Raw genomic sequence first — 21,439 nt, forward strand, 5'->3', positions numbered from 1 at the left:
CACACATTTCTTCTTACAAATATACAAAGAAAGTTGGCGATTTTTGACCTCAGAATGAAAAATGAATAATCTGACAGTGTGTCTCCTCACAAAGAGTAAATACGCTGATATGTTGGCACAAGAATCTTGAACAGCTTCACAAATATACCCTGTGAGGGAAGCTAGACATGTTGGAAGATCATAGCCTGAGCCTATTCATGTGTTTTATGGTGTCTGAAGGCAGAGTATATCAATCCTATAGAGATGGCACTGGGCACTGATCAAAGCACAGGTCTACTGGCCAGCCCCCATTACCCTGTGCACTGAGTAGGACCACCTGTACTCTAGATTCACAATGAGCATACTGCGGGCATTACACAGAGTGGACACATTTTATATTATGAGGGATACATACCAGAAGACCTCGCATAAGTCAAAATTCACATATGCAAAAATTAATTTCCCCATTAGAAAAAATCTAAAGTATAATTTGCAGATTTCTCTATTTTTCCATGGACTTTATGGACAAAGTCACATAGAATATGACCTTACTCTATACTCATTCTCAGAATCTGAGCATTCCAAGCTTCCCTAGTACTCTCTAGGATGCCTGTCTAAAGAAATGTGTCTCCCAGACTCCATCCCTGGCTTAGTCTCGCTGAAAATCTTCAGTGATGGGCAATTTATCATGCAGTGTTTTCCCAGCCCAATTCAAAGGAGACCATGGATTTAGCTCTCGTCATTTCATTTCATACACCTAATACTAACAAATGAAGGAGGGAGATGGGGAGAAAAGAAAGATCTCCTAAATTCTTCAGTTTTCCTACCTCTATTCACCATGTCTAAGTCACAGATGTCTAACTTAGGAATCAAGAAATATTTTTTGAGTAACTTAATTAATGAAAGGAAAATTCAGCATAGTTTTTTACAGAAAGACAGAGGATGGGGTTAATGTCTTCCTTCATAGGTTCTTTCCAGCTTAACTTCACTTTGTGAGATTTTGCTATCTGAAGTCCTGCACTACCAAATAGAGTTGAAAAAACACCCCACACATGTCAAGACACTGAGAAGTGACATCAATTTTACAGGGTCAACAAGAAGCAAAGACTGCATCTCCACTGGCCCATCCACACAGGGCCATAACCAGTCCCTAGCAAAGTATGCTCAGTGATGCTGCTCCTTAGAAACGAGGACGTTCCAGGGCAATGCTGACATTAAGGCCCTGTGACATCAGAAACCATCACTACCCTCTACCCTAACCTGAGCATCTGGTGCCGGCATACCCAACAGGGATCATCTGCTGGCCTAAAATAACCCCCACATTAAGACATTTCTAAGAAGAACTGTCTATGCAAACATTTATATTAAATTAGGTTATGTTATGTTGAGTGTATATATTAACTCCAAAGTTTTTGTTGAGTAGATGTTTCTAGGATGTTACTTAGTGCAACTCTGTATTCCCAAATTTCCGTTCACAGATTCAGTTCAGTCATAGATTCAATATGCACATAACTATTTTTTCTATTTCTAACTCGAATTGCCTTATTATGTATATCTCTTGCCACAAGTCATATGAAATCTTTTCTCAAAGGGTAGGTTATAAAACCGTTCAATGTATATATAAACACACACACACATACACACAGGTATACATATATGCTTCTACATTAATAGGCCAAAGACAGGCCACAGCACTCCAATCTGATTAGAAAGGAGTCCTGTGGGGAGAATGAACCGTTGTATTTGGAGTGAGAAGATGGGCATTAAATTAAGAAATTCATACTTAGTTGATAAGCAGTGAGTGATATGATGAAATACATATTTTGGGGAGACCAGTCTACCAATAACAGACACAAGTGGAAATGAAAAAGCTGCTAGTGATGTTGGAAGGAAACACTAAGAAGTGTGATTCCTGCCTTATTTTCGTTTCTCTGTTACTTTTTCAAATTGTTTCAGAAATGTTCCAAAGGAGACAAAACCCACAAGTGTTTCTTAGGGTAAGGGAACAAGATGATGTCAGGGACAAAAAATTATATCAAATTAGAGAATGGAAAGAGGATCCACCACTGAGAGGCCCAGTTCACCTTTGCAGCCTCATAGGTAGCCTGTCCCTGTGCCTTCTAGAAATCTAGCTCATCAAATACTCAATAATCCAGACAGTGAAAATATAATTATATACTTCAAATATTGTAATTCAGCCGTGGTTGATTTTAATTTAAAAAGAAAAGCAAAGCATAGGACCCAAAGTACCATACTGGTTAAAAGAAACTTTGTGCAGGAATGCAAACTGGTGCAGCCACCCTGGGAAACAGTGTGGAGGTTCCTCAAAAAGTTAAAAATAGAACTATCCTACAACTCAGCAATTGCACTACTAGGTATTTATCCAAGGGATACAGGTGTGCTGTTTCAAAGGAGCACATGCACCTCAATGTTTATAGCAGCGCTACCGACAATAGCCAAAGTGTGAAAGAGCCCAAATGTCCATCGATGGATGAATGGACAAAGAAGGTATGGTATATCTATACAATGGAGTATTACTCGGCAATCAAAAAGAATGAAATCTTGCCATTTGCAACTATGTGGATGGAACTAGAGGGTATTATGCTAAGCGAAATTAGTCAGAGAAAGACAAATATCATAGGACTTCACTCATATGAGGACTTTAAGATACAAAACACATGAATATAAAGGAAAGGAAGCAAAAATAATATACAAAAGGGAGGGGGGCAAAACATAAAAGACTCTTAAACGTAGAGAACAAACAGAGGGTTGTTGGAGGGGTTGAGGGAGGGGGGGATGGGCTAAATGGGTAAGGGGCATTAAGGAATCTACTCCTGAAATCATTGTTGCACTATATGCCAACTAACTTGGATGTAAATTATAAAAAACAAAGTATTATATTAAAAAATAACAAATAAAAGATATCACCATGCCAAAAAGAAAAAAAAAAAACTTTGAGAAGAACTTTGTGACACAAACATTTTTAGTGCAGGGATCTTGCCAATAAGATACTAAAGATGAATGTCAGCCTGCACTGGGTAGTGTAAAGAACTCTCGGCCAAGAAGACAAAATACGTCTTTACATTTCATTTTATACATGCTCTACCACTTGTGAAAATATCCTGAGATTTTTGATAGCTACAGATAGAAGGCTTCAGCACTATGTCACTTCTACTTATCAAGACTCTAATCTGAGCCTTGAGACTGTATTTTTGTCATAGAAAATTGTATTTGCTGGAATGGTCACTACAAAGAATTAAGTCTGTTTAGTTAAAGTTTTAAACTATGATGGCTATAGGAAGTTGAGTTTGCTCCCCACTCCTTTTGGAATTAATCCACAGGTGGTGAACCCACTAACCATGTTTTAATTAATCTCCCCAATAAACAGTGTAAACTTCTTTGTTGGGAACAATATTTAGCATTTGCCTCATTATTCATAATACTTTTAGATGGGCTTTATTGAAGAACTTTTTAAAAACAGTGTAAAACTGCATTCACTACAAGGCTTTAATTTTGTGCTCTGCTCTCCAATGCAACTGTGTAGGTTGAGTGCCATCCATATTTTACTCAGCCCAAACTCCTGAAATTTTGCCAAGAACATGGCATTGTCATTACTGCATATAGCCCTTTGGGGACCTCAAGGAATCCAACCTGGTAAGTAATGCTGTATGTCTGCTCAGGAGTGTTTCTTTTTGGTGTAGAATGTGAGACTAATATAAGTTGCTTGACTGACATGACTATTTGGCTCTGTGATTTTAAGAAAGTAACTTAACCCTCTTTGAGCCATTCTCTACATACACAAATGGGAGCTAATAAAACCTTCCTCACAAAGGTGGTGTAAGAATCAATTATACTATATGTATAAAATTACCTAACAGTACCTGAAACATAGGAAATGCTCAATGGATGTTGGTTCAGGTATTATTTGACAAAGATACTCCATGACCAGATACTGAAATTTTAGATTTTTTTCTTTTCTTTTTTTCCTTTTTTTAAATTTTAATGTTTATTCACTTTTGAGAGAAAGACAGAGGCACAAGCATGGGAGGGGCAGAAAGGGGAGACACAGAATCAGAAGCAGACTCCAGGCTCCGAACTGTCAGCACAGAGCCCGAGGTGGGGCTCAAACTCACAGACCATGAGATCATGACCTGAGCTGAAGTCGGACACTTAGCTGACTGAGCCACCCAGGTGCCCCTCTTTTCTTTTTTCTTAAATGTTTATTTTTGAGGAGAGAGAGAGAGAGAGAGAAAGCACAAGCAGGGGAAGGGCAGAATCTGAAGCAGTCTCCAGGCTCTCAGCTGTCAGCACAGAGCTTGACACAAGGCTTGAACTCACAAACCACAATATCATGACCTGAGCCAAAGTCAGATGCTTAACCAACTGAGCCACCCAGGCGCCCCTAGATTTTTTTTTCTTTTTAAGTAGGCTACACACCCAACCCAGAGCTTGAGTCACAACCCTAAGATCAAGACCTGAGCTGAAATCAAGAGTTGGATGCTTCACTAACTGAGCCATCCAGGCGCCCCAGAGAATTGTTTGGTCTCTGCACTCAGTGGCAGCACTTGTGGGGCGTGTGATGTGTTAAACAGACTTAAGTAGAAAGCTTTCTCCTCAAAGACAACTCCAAGAGTTGTGCCTCCATCTGTTCCTCTTTGGTTTCCCTGCCTTCCCTTGCGTGCCTACTTCCCACCCAGTACTCTCTGTAAGACTCAGCAAAGAAGCACTATTTACCTTCTTCAATAGGCAGCTCAATAAATTTACCTCTTGACCGTTTCCTGCTAAAAGCAACTCTTCAGGGTGCTTGAGTGGCTCAGCCGGTTAAGCAACCAACTCTTGATTTCAGCTCAGGTCATGATCTCACAGTGTGTGAGCCTGTGCTCTGCGTCGGGCTCCACACTAGAGGTATGGAGCCTGCTTGTGATTCTCTCTCTCCCTCTCTCTCTCTGCCCCCTCTCCTGCTCATGCTTTCTCTCTCAAAATAAATAAGTAAACTTAAAAAAAAAACCCAGCAACTCTTCACTGAGTGCTCTGCACTCCAAGAAATTGGTTATAGGTGAGCTGAAGTAGGCTGGTAGGTGAACAGGTGGATAGGGAGATAGAGGAGGGTGATGCACTAACCAACCGCTGGCATGACTCGAGCTAAATATGATGAAGGTTTTGACTTTTTTTTTCAAGGGTGAATGTATCATCCCCACCTTTGTTAAAGGATGAACTTCTAAACTCACTGGGGAAAAAGTACAAGAAGACAGCAGCTCAAGTTGTTTTGCGTTTCAACATCCAGAGAGGAGTGGTTGTTATTCCTAAAAGCTTTAACCCTGAAAGGATCAAAGAAAATTTTCAAGTAAGACAACTACTTCAGTAAATGTAAAAAGTACACGTTTTTTTGTTTGGGGCTTGGGTTGTTTTTTTTTTTAGGGAACTTTCTGTTAATTTAGTTAATTACGATGCCTTCGTATTTTCTTTTATACCTGCTCCTCAATCCACACTCTCTAGAGCTGAATTTAACTGTACCTGAACTTGAGACAGTCCTTAGTACTTTGAGGACTTCCATGCCACTTGTACATTACCTAGCTCCCTTACCTGTTGACTCTTGGCACTATGTACTCCCTTCTCCACCAGCACAGAAGCAAGAGAAGGTATAGAATTTGAAACTCCTAATAGTAAACTTTCCACTTTCTTAATCGCTCTGGTAAAAGTTCAGAACAAATTTGGAAATGACTGAAGAGGATCATTAGACTCCATGAATGTCACTTGCCTTTATTTCCTCTGTAAATAATCCACGATCAGTGTGGTGACTCACAGGTGAGACAAGAGGCCACTAGATAAGAGTGACTCATTTACTCTGCTACTACTCAAGACTGAACTGGGGCACCTGGGTGGCTCAGTCAGTTAAGTGTCCGACTTCAGCTCAGGTCATGATCTCATGGTTCATGGGTTCAAGTCCTGCGTCAGGCTCTGTGCTGACAGTCAGCTCAGAGCCTAGAGCCTGTTTCAGATTCTGTGTCTCCCTCTCTCTCTGAACCTCCCCTGTTCATGCTATCTCTCTGTCTCTCAGAAATAAATTTTAAAAACATTTAAAAAAAAAAAAAAGGACTGAACTTCTAGGTAAATACAGCCATAGAAAAGTACCATCCAAACTTAATTACTCCTCAGTTAAAACTTAGAAAGTGAGTTGCTTTTGTCTTTTCATAGTTAAAGATAAAAATGAGATGGTATTTATCCTCTCAGATAGGAAAATAATCAGAATATTAAATATGTACAAAAACAGGCACCTTCATATACTTCTGTTAGAAACATTAATTGGTGGAGTGCCTGAGTAGCTCAGTCGATTAAGTGTCTGACTTCGGCTCAGGTCATGATCTCATGGTTTGTGAGTTCAAGCCCAGTGTCGGGTTCTGTGCTGACAGCTCAGAGCCTGGAGCCTGCTTCAGATTCTGTGTCTCCCTCTCTCTCTCTGACCTTCTCCCACTTGTGCTCTGTCTCTGTCTCAAAAATAAACAAACTATAAAAAAATAATTTTTAAATAAAAATTTTAAAAAAGAAACAATAATTGGCTTAGGATTTGGAGAAGCAGGATGTCACTTTTTCAGATCCATCAAAATTCAAACCCACATATCCATCTGACCCAACAATCTTGATCCTATATTACACATACATTCACACAAACATGGATGTTTACTATAGTATGATTTATTGTTTTAAAAATCTGGAAACAGGGGCGCCTGGGTGGCTTAGTCGGTTGAGCGTCCGGCTTTCGCTTAGGTCATGATCTCGCGGTTCGTGAGTTCGAGCCCCGCGTCGGGCTCTGTGCTGACTGCCAGCTCAGAGCCTGGAGCCTGTTTCAGANCTCTGTGCTGACTGCCAGCTCAGAGCCTGGAGCCTGTTTCAGAGTCTGTATCTCCCTCTCTCTCTGACCCTCCCCTGCTCACGCTGTCTCTCTCTCTCTCTCCTAGAAATAAATAAAACATTAAAAAAAATTAAAATAAAAATCTGGAAACAATCTCCAGTAGAATCTTGTAAAACAAATTGTAATGTATGTGTATAATGAAACATTATATAGCCATTTTTAAACAATAGAGTGAAAATAGAAGTACTGCCATGGGAAGATAGTCATGATACTAGACAATTTATCTTCAGAGATCTTTTGCTACCATGTGACAGAATGCAACTCAAACTTGCCAAAGAGAGATTTGATTTATAGGAGCACATAACTATAAATTCCATGGATAAATCAGACATGACCAGGCACAGGTATTCAAAGGATTGAGTTCTCTCCCTTCCTCTCTACTCCCTGCAACCCCTTACCTTCTCTGTCTCCACATGGCGGCACAAACAGTCCCTGAGATCTCCCAGCTAATCTATTACTCATACTCAGTGAACAGGATCATAGGTAAAGGCTTCTGTGAAAGTCTCTATCCATGATTGTCCCTTTCTGGGCCATGCATCACTCTCATATTAATCACTCCATGCCGTGAGTAAGACACTTTGATTGCCCCCCTGGGCTACATCCCTATTCCTATACTGGAAATGGGTTCATTTGACAAATAGCCCTACTAGGTGGTAGAACAGAAGTTCATACAAGGAAAAAAGGGATTCTATTATTAGCAAAAGGGTCAAAGTGTGATAAACATTTATACTACTACTGACAGTATTTTAACACTTACCAAAGTACTTCTAACTAAAAAGGGGTTGACACTGTTTTCAGCCATCTTAAAAGAAAAGGATATCTGGATGGCTAACATATTGGTTCATCAAAAATTAAAACAAGTTTTGATGCACCTGAAACAAATGTTTTCATGGATTCAACATTTTACTGTTCAGAAATTGAGAGTAGTTACTAGTAGTCTGTGCAATGGAAGGTTAAAACCTTTGGACTTTACATCATTTAGTGAATCACAATTTTGTACTGAAAGAACTGTTATTCTCCTTAAAATTTTTATTGCAACTGATTCTGTTATATTCCATATGTTTCCATAGCCCTGATAATAAGGGAATGGAGTTCAGAGGTTCACATACCACAAGAAAACATGAAAGAGATACAAATTTACAAGGAAAATGACAGTGGAATTCACAGCCAATTTCCACTCTATACAGTTTAGACTTGCCCTACAACCACAAATTTTTCTGGGTATTAAAACCAAGATTTGACAAAATAGAAAAATATTCTTATAAGCTGAAAATTATGAAAATAATTTTAGTTATTTTATATTCAATACAATTTGCATTCCAGTTGCATATGTGTAGTAAATGTGAGAAGAAACTGAGGTAAAATAAGCTTTTAAAAGTATGAGAATGGTAAATATCCACAAAACATAAAGGATAAAGGGAAACTTAAATAAGTTTACGATGAAAGAAGAAAAAGTCATAGAAATGAAAATTATGTAATAAAAAATTAAGTTAAACCATAAACTTAAAAACAAAAACTATGTAAAATTAAGGCAAGAATGAACAAAATAAAAAAGCAGGGTATTTTTAACATTTAAACAACAAAAAAATCAAATTATACCACCCACTATCCAGCCTTGTTGCCATCATCCACTGACCCCCATTCCTAGAAGGTTTTATCTCTTGACTCACTTTCCTTCTCTCCAACACTCCTTGTGTCACAGTTCTTCATGAGTTCAACATACATTTGGATGGCCCTTCCAATAACCCTGAGTTACAGTTCCTTAACCTCCTCCCCCACAAAGATCTTGTCCCATATATTTCAGCTGTTACTAATTCCCACTGTTACTCCTAGGAAACTGCAGTTTTTAAAACCTAGTAACTCCCTCCTACTCCTCAAACACCACCCCCTCCCCCCGCATTATCTCTCTGCTGCATAACTCCCATCAATATACAAACATGCTGTGACCCGATCTTAAAAGGTAAAATCCAATCTAGACTCACTTTCCTCTCCACGTATTATCCTTTTATTTTATTTTATTTCATCCTGTTTACAGCAAACCCCTTAAAAGAGAATTCTATTACCACAGCTCCAACTCCCTTTCCCCCACTCACCCTTGAACCCATTGAAACCAAGCTTTCACCCTGACCACTCCACTGAGACAGCTTGTCAAGGTCGCCAGTGACCTCCACATTGCCAGATCCAATAATCATTTTCCTGACCTTGTCCTAGGAGATTGTGCAACAACGTTTAATACAATTAACACTTTTTCCTTCTTGAAACTTGTACTGTAAGAGAAGCAGATGGAGGGGGTAGGCACTCAGTTTTTATAATATGAGATCCTAAATAAGTGAATAACGTAGCATAATTTGTGCCATAACAAAATGCAAATCAATCCCCCTAAAATAAAGAAAAACATTGCACAGAAATAATGGAGGGAGAAGGACTTTGGAAGTTTACCTTAAAATTAAAGCTGAAAATTATGGAAGTAATTTTAGTTATTTTATATTCAATAAAATTTACATTACAATTGTATATGTGTACTAAGTGTTAGAAGAAACTGAGTGAACCAGTATTGATTTTTAGAAATATGCTTGACAGGGGCGCCTGGGTGGCTCAGTCAGTTAAGCAAACGACTTTGGCTCAGGTCATGACCTCACAGTTTGTGGGTTTGAGCCCCATGTTGGCCTCTGTGCTGACAGCTCAGAGCCTAGAGCCTACTTTGGATTCTATATCTCCCTCTTTCTCTTCCCTCCCCCAATTTGTGCTCTGTTTCTCTCTTTTTCTCTTAAAAATAAACAAACATTAAAAAAAAATTTTTAAATATGCCTGACAAAATTAGATGATAACAGAATGTGACATTCTTCACATTCTTCACAAAGATTTTTGCTAAGTGATCATAAAGAGAATAATTCTGGTAAAATTTCACACAGCTTCATAGGAAGGAGATTAATCCTTTGGCTTTTTCTTTCAAATCACACTCTTATCTACCAAAGTAGCTTTTACTGCATCAAATTCCTATTTGAAAAAGATTTTGCCTGTAATTAGAGCAAACCTCCAATATCACTTTGACTGACTTCATGAAATCCTGCATCATTGGCAAGATTTGTGACTTCACTTTACATTATATATTCTGTGGCTTCAGAAAATGACTCAGCAACACTTAAAAAGTAGGCCTAATGTTAAGCAAAAAGGAAGTTTGAGTAAGGATTTATTTTATAAATGATTGGTCCATTCATGACTGTTTCTATGTTATGCAAACTTTTGATTCCTTACACAGTCTCATAAACTCAATACCGGATGATAAATAATCAAAGAAAAGCATTTACTGAAAAGAGCACTTGGCAGTAATCCATGGGGGAATGATTAGGTAAATCATGTTATATCTATAGTGGATGCAGTCGTTACCTTAAAGTCTATCTATATATTTTGACAGAAAAGATGACCAAGACATATTATACAAATGAAAGAACAATGCATTATTCTGCAAAAAGATGCAATACAATTACTGCATTTTGCTGTTAGTGTGTTGAATGTTTGGAAGGAATGTCTGGGATGAAGAATCAGACTGGGGACCTTTCATTTATTTCATACATGTCCATATACTTCTGTAGCATTTTAATTTTCACAAAAAATCATATATTTATTATATAAATTAAAACTTATAAACATAAATTACTAAAATAAAAGTTACGGAGGGGGGCGGCGCCTGGGTGGTTCAGTCAGTTGAGCATCCGACTTCAGCTCAGGTCGTGATCTCACAGTTCGTGGGTTTGAGCCCCGCGTTGGGATCTGTGCTGACAGCCAGCTCAGAGCCTGGAGCCTGTCTTCGGATTCTGTCTCCTTCTCTCTCTCTGCCCCTCCCCTACTCATGCTGTCTCCCTCTCTCTCAAAAATAAATTTTAAAAATAAATAAAATAAAATAAAATAAAAGTTAAGAGATAGCAAGATAAAACAATAAAGTAGAAGATAATTAGAATCAAAACAAATGTTAAGAAGGTAAGTAAGCTAAAATGAAATATTAAAGTGTTAAGAAAGGACAATTATAAAACCAGAGCATAAAGTGTGCAAGCTAAGATAAAATAAAAACAATGAAAATGTAATAGATTTAAAAAGTAGAAGAGGACATTTAAAAATGATGAGAGAAATGATTAAGAGTATAAAACAAAGCAAATTAAATTTTTTTAATGTTTATTCATTTTTGAGAGAGACAGAGAGACAGAGACAGAGAGCATGAGCAGGGGAGGGGCAGAGAGAGAGGGAGACACAGAATCTGAAGCAGGCTCCAGTCTCTGAGCTGTCAGCACAGAGCCTGACACAGGGCTCGAACCCACCAACTGAGCCATGTAGGCGCCCCAAAACAAAGCAAATTAGAAGTTATAAAAAATAAGCAAATTTGGAGGCTAGGGATTATTTTTAAAAACACGTCCACAGAGGCCATAGTCCAGAATAGGAAGTTCAGCATCATATCCAGAAATAATTAAAACATCCTTCACTCCTGGGATAAGTGAACCTGAACCTATGTTGCTGCAGAGCATTTGGAATGTCCTGCAAGATGTCCCCAGCAGGGGTATTTCTAGACAAAGAGAAGAATAGAACCCCATGTTGGGCATGGCCCCCCAGCACCAGACCAACTTCTCTCTCATTTGTAGATGGTCATAAGTTTCTGTTTGACATAAAAATATATTGGGGTGCCTGGGGGTTCAGTTGGTTAAGTGTCCCACTCTTGATTACGGCTCAAGTCATGATCTCACAGTTTGTGAGACTGAGCCCCTTACTGGGCTCTGTGCTCACGTCACAGAGCCTGCCTGGGATTCTCTTTCTCTTTCTGCCCTCCCTGCTCTCAAGAAACAAAACAAAACAAAACAAAACTTTAAAAAATATTTTATGTGTTTGTCACTAAATAACAGAGTTTCAACAGAAATGAAGAATTGAAACAACTGACAGAACTGAAACAAATGAACAATTTTTGTATTGATTTTTAAATTAACATTCTAGTTAGCTAACATACAGTGTAATATTGGTTTCAGAAGTAGAATTTAGGGATTCCTCACTTACATACAACACCCAATGTGTATTCCAATAAGTGCCCTCCTAATCCCCATCACTCATCTAGCCCATCCCCCCCACCTCCCTCCATCAACCCTCAATTTGTTCTATATAGTTAAGAGTCTGTTTCCTGATTTTCTTCCTCTCCCCCAACCCTGGCCTAGGGTCATCTGTTTTGCTATTTTCTTTCTTTTTTTTTTTTTTAAATTTTTAATGTTTCATTTATTTCTGAGAGAGAGAGAGAGAGACACTGTGAGCAGGGGAGGGTCAGAGACAGAGGGAGACACAGAATCTGAAACAGGCTCCAGGCTCTGAGCTGGCTGTCAGCACAGAGCCTAACACAGGGCTTGAACCCACAAACTATGAGATCATGACCTGGGCCGAAGTTGGACACTCACCAAGTGAGCCACCCAGGTGCCTCTATTTTCTTTCTTAAATTTCACATATGAGTGACATCATATGGTATATGTCTTTCTTTGACTGACTTATTTCACTTAGCATAATACCCTATAGCTCCATCCAGGTCGTTGCAAAGGGCAAGATTTCGTTCTTTTTGATTGCTGAGTAATATGCCATTATACATATCTCACATCTTTTTCCATTCATCAGTTGATGGATATTTAGGCTCTTTCATTATTTGGCTGTTGTTTTTGTTTTCTTAGAGTTTTTAGTTTTTTGGAGGTTTTTTTGGGGGGGCTGTTTATTAATAATGCTGCTATAAACATCAAGGTACATGTGCCCCTTTGAATCAGTATGTTTTTATCCTTTGCATAAACACCTACTAGTGCAATTGCTGGGTCGTAGGGGTAGTTCTATTTTTAACTTTTTGAGGAGCCTCTATGCTGTTTTCTGAAATGGCTGCACCAGTATGCATTCCCACCAACAGTGCAAGAAGGTTCCCCTTTCTCCTCATCCTCACCAACATCTGTTGTTAATTTTAGTCATTCTGACAAGCATGAGGTAGTATCTCAATGTGGTTTTGATTTGTATTTCCTTGATAATGAGTGATGTTGAGCATCTTTTCATGTGTCCATTAGCCATCTGTATGTCTTCTTTGGAAAAAGGTCAAATCGTGTCTTCTGCCCATTTCTTAACTGGATTATTTGTTTTGGGGAGGTGTTGAGTTTGAGAAGTTCTTTATAGATTTTGGATACTAACCCTTGATCAGATATGTCATTTGCAAATATCTTCTCCCATTCTGTTGATTGCCTTTTAGTTTTGTTGATCGTTTCTTTTGCTGTGCAGAAGTTTTTGTTTTTGTTTTGATGAAGTCCCAATAGTTTACTTTTGCTTTTGTTTACCTTGCCTCTAGAGATGTGTCTAGCAAGAAATTACTACGCCCAATGTCAAAGGGTTTCCTGCCTGTGTTCTCCTCCAGGATTTTGATGGTTTCCTGTCTCACATGTAGGCCTTTCATCCATTCTGAATTTACTTTTGGTGTAAGAAAGTGGTCCAGTTTGATTCTTCTGCATGTTGCCGTCCAGTTTTCCCAATACCATTTGTTGAAAAGACGATCTTTTTTCTACTAGGTATTATTTTGTGTTTTGTCAGATTGGTTGCCCATATATTGTGGGTCCATTTCTGGGTTTTCTATTCTGTTCCACTGATCTATATGTCTGCTTTTATGCAAGTACTATACTGTCTTGATCACAACAGCTTTGTAATATAGCTCTTTTTTGTTTATTTTGAGAGGGAGAGAGCAGGAGGGTCAGAGAGAGAGAGAAACCCAAGCAGGCTCCACACTGTCAGCTCAGAGCCTGATCCAGGGCTTGAACCCATGAACTGTGAGATCGTGACCTGAGCCAAAACCTAGAGTCAGAAGCTTAACTGACTGACATACCAAGGCACTCCTGTAATATAGCCCTTAAAGTTCAGAATTGTGATGCCTCTAGCTTTGGTCTTCTTTATCAAAATTACTTTGCTTATTTTAGGGTCTTTTGTGGTTCCATACAAATTTTAGGAATGTTTGTTCTAGTTCTATGAAAAATGCTGATGGTGTTTTGATAGGACTTGCATTGAATGTGTAGATTGCTTTGGGTGATATATGTATTTTAACAATATTTGTTCTTCTAATCCATTAGCATGGAATGTTTTTCCATTTCTTTGTGTCTCCATCAATTTCTTCCACCAGTGTTTTACAGTTTTCTGAGTATAGATCTTTTACCTCTTTGGGTAGATTTATTCCTAAGAATCTTATGATTTGGGGTACAATTGTAAATGGGATTGATCCCTTGATTTCTCTTCATGCTGCTTCATTATTGGTATTTAGAAGTGCAGTAGATTTCTGTACATTGATTTTGAATCCTGTGACTTTACTAAATTTATCTATTAGTGCTAACAATTTTGGGGGAGACTTTTCTGGTTTTTTGTATAGAGTATCAAGTCATCTTTAAAGTCTTTCCTTGCTGATTTGGATGATTTCTATTTCTTTTCATTGCCTTATTGCTGAAGCAAGGACTTCTAGTACTGTGTTAAATAACAGTGGTGAGAGTAGGCATCCTTATCTGACTATAGGGGAAAAGCTCTCAATTTTTTCCCCTTGAGGATGATATTAGTGTGGGTTTTTTGTATATGGCTTTATGATGTTGAGGTATGTTCCTTCTAACCGTACTTTGTCGAGGTTTTTTTTTTTTTTATCATGAATGGATGTTGTACTTAGTCAAATGCTTTTTCTGCATCTATTGAGAGGATCATATGATTCATACCCTTTCTTTTATTAATGTGGTGTATTACGTTGATTGATTTGCAAATATTGAGCCACCCTTGCAGCCCAGGAATAAATCCCACTTGATCATGGTGAATAATTCTTTTAAAGATGTTCATAAATTTTTGAAGAGCTCCCATTGCTGGCCCCACTCCCTGATCCCAGGCTTGACCCATTTTCTATCTTCCAAAATGTCTTTTATTTCTGTTATTTCAGATCTTTGACTTTTCTCTCACCGAAGAAGAAATGAAGGACATTGAGGCCTTAAATAAAAATGTCCGCTTCGTGGAGATGCTCATGTGAGTTCAAGGGGACCATCCATAACATACTGCCCAGTGATTTTAGATTGTTCTGAGTCTGTAGAAATCACAAGGTTAAAGGCCAGTGGGCAATATGTTCTCAATATTAAAGAAGTCTGAGTAAATTACATTCGCTCTAGGAACTTCCTACAAATCTACAGTTTTATTTAAAAGATTTCTGGCATTTATGACATCCCATGACTTAGGTTAAGGCATAGCAGTCTAAATATCTTGAAGACAATTAAATCATTAAGTGTGTATATGTTAATACAACAGCAACACAAATATCCAAACCTATTTATTTTTTCCTAAATATCAAGTGATTCACAATTTAGAGCAAATTTGTCAACAAAAAAGAAAGAAACTGAATAGTATAGTGGGAAGAGTACCATGTTAGAAACTAAAAACCTAGGGTTTTAGTTAAATGGCTGCCTGTAAGATTTGGAGCTTCAAACTCTTCCTTTTAGCTGATATCCCACAAGCAAAATCTTTACACTCCTTCAAAACGTTACTAAATTCAGCTAATCAACTGAAGTAGCCCTTTATTCTCTAAATAGTATAATGTCTTTAAAATAACAAAACAATATAGTTCATACATATATAGTTCACTTATATATACACCCATACATATGTTTATATATACACATTTTTTCCTTTTATTCATTAGTATTCCTTGCTAGCAATCTAAGTGAGCATTTAGAAAATATTTATTAAGATAGTTCATATAATTTCAACATTTATCTTATTGGTCCCACTATTTTTTGTGAGTCAGAAAGTGCACTAACTATGCTAATGCCACATTTTAAAATCAATTTCTGAACGAATACAACAACCTCCTAATGTGAATTTTCTAGGGTAAAACATTATTCAACATCAAAAGATACCACCTAACCTTGGGAATAAAATAGTAAACACCAACATAGACCTAACAAACACTTATAGGTTAATTAATAGCTCTTGTATATAAACTATTTCTATTGAATAAGTATCATTAAATTAAGAAGTGATAGTCAATCCACTGTACTGATTTTTTTTTACAGTTAGTTGGTGACATTAGTTTGACATTTGACATATTTAATATATAACTCCAGCTACACCGGGAAAATAATTCATCAGGAAATAAGTAGAAAAATCAGCAAAGAAAAACAAACATTAGGCTTCATTGATCATAAAATGTACCATTTAAGGATGGTAAACCATGATTCTTCTCTGTCATCCAGTTGATTTTTGATTTGACATTGACATTAATATCTTAATTTAAAGCTCACAGTACTTGGGGCACCTGGGTGGCTTAGTTGGTTAATTGTCCAACTCTTGATCTCACAGTCATGATTTCAAGCCCCATGTTGGAATCCATGCTGGGCATGAAGCTTACTTTAAAAAAAATAAAAAATAAAAATAAAAAAAAGTAAAATAAAAAATGAAGCTCCTAGTACTTGCAGAGAATTGAATCTTAGACATGGTCTATGGAAGGCACACGCACCTGCCAGTCTTTTGTTTATTAACTGTTCCATCATTGTTATTTAAGGGATACATTATTATCATAAAAATTTACTTCACTGATCACTTTACTAGATCTCAAACTTTCAATTCTCAGGAGGACTAGTGAGAAGGGCAGGTAAAAACTCTGAGAAGAGAGTGATATTGATGGGTAATAAAATTTTGAGGAGAAATACTTATGTAGATCATTGGAAGAGAAGGCAGCCTGTGACAGCAAAGGGGAGGAAGGAGTTGAGAAGGGACATGAGAAACCATAGGCAGGTGCCCATGTGCGTGCATGCGCGCGCGTGCGCGCGCGCGCACACACACACACACACACACACCAGGGTGCTGTCCATGACCTCAGTAAAAGATGATGGCTCAAGGGAAAATAGAAGGGGTGAAAAACAGAGAGGAAATGAGTTAGGGAGAGAAGGAGGGGCCTGTGAAACTGTCAAGGGATGCTAGTAACACATACAGTTGTGCAACATTTGCAGTGAACTTTTTCCTTGGTGAATTGTTTTGACAGGTGGTGTGATCATCCGGAATACCCATTTCATGAGGAATACTGACTTCAGAGTGCATTTCCATGGATTTTTCCCTCCCATCATGCCAGAATCTTGTAGGGGATAGTTCCTTTAGATGTAGAAATGAAAAGGTTTTACTATCTTTAAGTGAAGTGGTGATGTGTACACTCTCAAGTTTTGTGCACAGTAAATGCCTTTGGCTTAGGTATGTAAAGAAAAAAAATATGTTTAAATCTGTTGAAATAATTGTTTGGAAACTATAAGCTAATATTTTATTAGCTCAAGGTCTTCTGAGTTCCAGACAGAAAGACGTTAGACTTTAGAAGAGAGAGATTTCAGAGGCAATATATGATAATAAATAACTCATGAATCTAATTACTGCCATTGGGAGCCTGAATTCCTTACTTTAGCAGCTAACAGGGCAACAAAAAGGGTGGAAGGCTGGCACAAGTCAGTGCTGGAAGTGACCCTGATGATTTGGACTACTGACTGTAACACAGACACAACCAAGATAAGATCTACACATGCATTATTAACAAGGAAGTGATTTGCTACACCTTGTATAAAAAGAAAGGGCTACATGTAGAAAAGTCTTAAATAGAGCTAATTAAACACCACAGTGATCACCAAAGACCTGACGATTTGGTTGTTGTTTGTTTCCACCCAAGGGGGGTTAGTCTACCTTTCACCCAGTTTGAGGGATGGATAATTGCTTGTTTCCTCTTGCATGCTTTCAAGGGTCTGTGCATGCACATAACTAATGATCCATACTTACACTGCCTATCACTCTTGCTCTACTCATCATACAACCATCATTAAGTGAATTGGCTTGAGACAACCTTCATTACACAAATAAAATCCTGAATCATAAAAATAATCCAAAGATGATTATTTAAAAACAATTTTTTTTTTACATTTATTATTTTTGAGAGACAGAGCACAAGCAGTGGAGGGGCAGAATGAAAGAGAAGGAGACTCTGAAGTAGGTTCCAGGCTCTGAGCAAGCATTCAGCATGGAGCCCAACACAGGGCTCGAACCCACAAACTATGAGATCATGACCCAAACTGAGATCAAGAGGCAGATGCTTAACCGACTGAGCCACCTAGATATCCCTAAGTATAAAGGGATGGAACCTGCTTGGAATTTCCCTTACCCTTTCTCTGCCCCTACCCCTACTCGTGCTCTCTCTCTCAAAATAAATAAACTATTTAAAAAAATTATTATACTTAGGACTTTGAAAGTGTTATTGGGATAACTGAATATCAAGAAACTAGCAAGTTCAAAAGGACACTGTTAATTATACTATATGTAAATTGTTAATATTTGAGTGAGAAGATTATTAGAATTCTGCAATAGAGATGTACTGATTTTCAATTCAACCAGACCAATGTCTTTTCTTTTTTCATTCATATTAAGTCACTCTCACAAGCCAAGAGAGTTTTTCAAACCTTATGCCTTTCCAAGACCAATTCTTACAGATAATCTTCAGTGACCTGAAAACATACATTTCTGGGAAATTATCAAGGAAATTTTATCTCTACTCACTGCTTCCACTGATTCTAATATAATGCTATCCTCTGGAAAGTATTTTGTTTACAAGAAATAATAAAATGTGATGATTTATTATTGTATCTCACGAATCTCCTTTTTGTTCCTAAAGGCAGGCAGAGGGGAAAAAATCATCTGAATTCAATTCAATTAAAAGACATTTGAGTAAGTTCTTACTGGACATTTAGCTCTGGGAAGAAGGAAGAAAGAGAGGTATCAGCGCAAGAACAGAAACTTAAGCCCTGTTCCCTATTATCAAACTTCTTCAAAATATTTTGGGAGGCTAGTGTGGAGGAGGGACCATACACAACAAACCATTTTTAAAAGACAGGCATTGAGAAAGAGTCCTACCATTTCTCAGGGAAAAAAATATGTCTCAAGATTAGAGGAGTGGAACCCTATCTTAGTTATAACAGAGGTGATGGGAAAAGAGTTGGGGACAAAAACCAGAAAGGTCAGGAAAGAATGACAGTCTGATATGAGTTTCTGCATGTCACCTCTTCCTATGCTCTCCCCCGCTCAAACTTTACATATATTTTGGGATGAATTATGTCATCCCCACACCTCCACCCAAAATTCAAACCCTCAAGTCCTATCCCCTAGCACCTGAGAATGTGACCTTATTTGGAAATAGCGCCATTGCATATGTAATTTGTTAAAATATGGTCATAAGAGAGTAGGGTGGCCCCTAATCCAATGGGACTGATGCCTTATAAAAAGGGAAATTTTGGACACAGACAACATACAAGGACAACACTATGTACAGATCAAGGCAGAGATCAGGGTGATGCTTTTACAAGTAAAAGAACCCCAAACCTTTCCAGGAAACCACCTGAAGGTAGAAGAGAGGTATGGAACAGTTTATCCCTTACAGCCCTTAGAAGGAACTAACCCTGGTGACACCTTGCTTTCAGACTTCTGGCCTCCAGAACCATGAGATGATATATTTTTGTTGTTTAAGCCACTTGGTTTGTGGCACTTTGTTATAGCAGCCCTGGCAAATAAATACACCATCCCTCAGTCAAGAGGGAGGTTAAAGAACATGAATGGGTCAACCAGAAATTCAAAGAATATACAAAAAAATGGAAACAAATGAAAATGCAAACATGACAGTCCCAAATCTTTAGGATTCAGCAAAAGCTGTCATAAGAGGGAAGTATATAGCAACATAGGCGTACCTCAGGAGGCAAGAAAAATCTCAAACAATCTAAGCTTACACCTAAAGGAGATAGAAAAAGAACAACAAATGAAGCCTAAAGCCAGCAGAAGAGGGAAAGAATAAGGATTAGAGCAGAAATAAATGATAGAACCAGCAACACTACAATAACAAAACAGTAGAATCGATCAATGAAACTAAGAGCTGGTTCTTTGAAAAAAAAAATGAATAAAATTGATAAACTCCTACCTAGTAAGACTTATCAAAAAGAAAAGAGAAAGGACCCCAGTAAATAAAATTGCAAATGAGAGAGGAGAAATAACCACCAAACCCATAGAAGTACAAACAATTATAAAAGAATATAATGGAAAACTGTATGCCAACAAATTGAACAACCTGGAATAAATGGATAAATTTCTAGAAACATATAAATGACCAAAACTGAAACAGAAAGAAACAGAAAACATGAACAGACTGACAACCAGCAAAGATATTGGATCAGTAATCACAAATTGCCCAACAAACAGAAGTCCAGGGCCAGATGGCTTCACAGAGGAATTCCACCAAACATTTAAAGAATAGTTAATACCTCTTCTTCTCAAATATTTCAAAATACAGAAATGGATGTAATATTTCCAAACTCATTCTATGAAGCCAGTACTACCCTGATTCTAAAACTAGACAAAGACTCCACTAAAAAACAGAACTGCAGGCCATTATCCCTGATGCACATGGATACAAAAATTCTCAACAAGATCTGGTAAATTGAATCCAACAATACACTAAAAGAATCATTCACCATGATCAAGTGGGATTTATTTCTGGGCTGCAAGTGTGATTCAATATTTGCAAATCAATGTGGTACACCACACTAATAAAAGAACTGTATATTCCTCTCAATAGATGCAGAAAAAGCATTTGAGAAATTACAGCCTCCATTCTTGATAAAAACCCTCAACAAAGTAGGGTAAGAGGGAACATACCTCAATATCATAAAGGCCATATATGAAAAAACCCACAGCTAACATCATCCTCAATGGGGAAAAATTGAAAACTGTTCCTCTATGGCCAGGAACAAGACAGGAATGTCTACTCTCACCCTTGTTATTTAACATAGCACTGGAAGGCCTAGTCTCAGCAGTCAGCAAAAAGAAATAAAAGGCATCCAAATCAACAAGAAGTCAAATTTTCACTATTTGCAGATGACACGATGCACTATATAGAAAACCGAAAGACTCCACCAAAAAATTGCTAGAACTGATACACAAATTCAGTTAAATTTCAAGATACAAAATCAACACACAGAAATCTGTTGCATTTCTATATACCAATAATGAAGCAACACAAAGAGAAATCAAAGAATCGATCCCATTTAGATTTGCATCAAAAACTATCATACCTAGGAATAAACCTAACCAAAGAGGTAAAAGATCTACATTCTGAAAACTGTAAAACACTGATAAAAACAAATTGAGGAATACACAAGGAAATGGAAAAACATTCCATGCTAATGGATTAGAAGAACAAGTATTGTTAAAATGCCTATATCAGGGGCACCTGGGTGGCTTAGTCGGTTAAGGATCCGACTTTTGCTTAGGTCATGATCTCGTGGTTCGTGGGTTCGAGCCCCGCGTCGGGCTCTGTGCTGACTGCCAGCTCAGAGCCTGGAGCCTGTTTCAGTCTGTGACTCCCTCTCTCTCTGACCCTCCCCTGCTCACGCTGTCGCTGTCTCTCTCTCCTAGAAATAAATAAAACAGTAAAAAAAAAAATTTTTTTAAATAAAATGCCTATATCACCCAAAGCAATCT

The 21,439-nt window shown here is 37.8% G+C and overlaps 1 protein-coding gene across 1 annotated transcript in view; it reads left to right on the plus strand.

The window, feature by feature from the left end:
* The window catches only part of AKR1D1 (aldo-keto reductase family 1 member D1), a 43,320-nt gene extending 25,517 nt beyond the window's left edge, over positions 1-17,803 (plus strand). The window contains exons 6-9 of the mRNA XM_039233985.1: positions 3,524-3,633; positions 5,158-5,323; positions 14,838-14,920; positions 16,929-17,803. Of these exons, the coding sequence (XP_039089916.1) occupies positions 3,524-3,633; positions 5,158-5,323; positions 14,838-14,920; positions 16,929-16,971 (402 nt within the window). The 3' untranslated portion in view covers positions 16,972-17,803. The remainder of the gene's footprint in view (positions 1-3,523; positions 3,634-5,157; positions 5,324-14,837; positions 14,921-16,928) is intronic.
* The last annotated feature ends 3,636 nt before the right edge of the window (positions 17,804-21,439 follow it).

The sequence above is a fragment of the Hyaena hyaena genome, unplaced genomic scaffold, assembly GCF_003009895.1.
Source record: "Hyaena hyaena isolate Hyena2069 unplaced genomic scaffold, ASM300989v1 scaffold_82, whole genome shotgun sequence".
In the NCBI taxonomy this organism is placed as follows: Eukaryota; Metazoa; Chordata; class Mammalia; order Carnivora; family Hyaenidae; genus Hyaena; species Hyaena hyaena.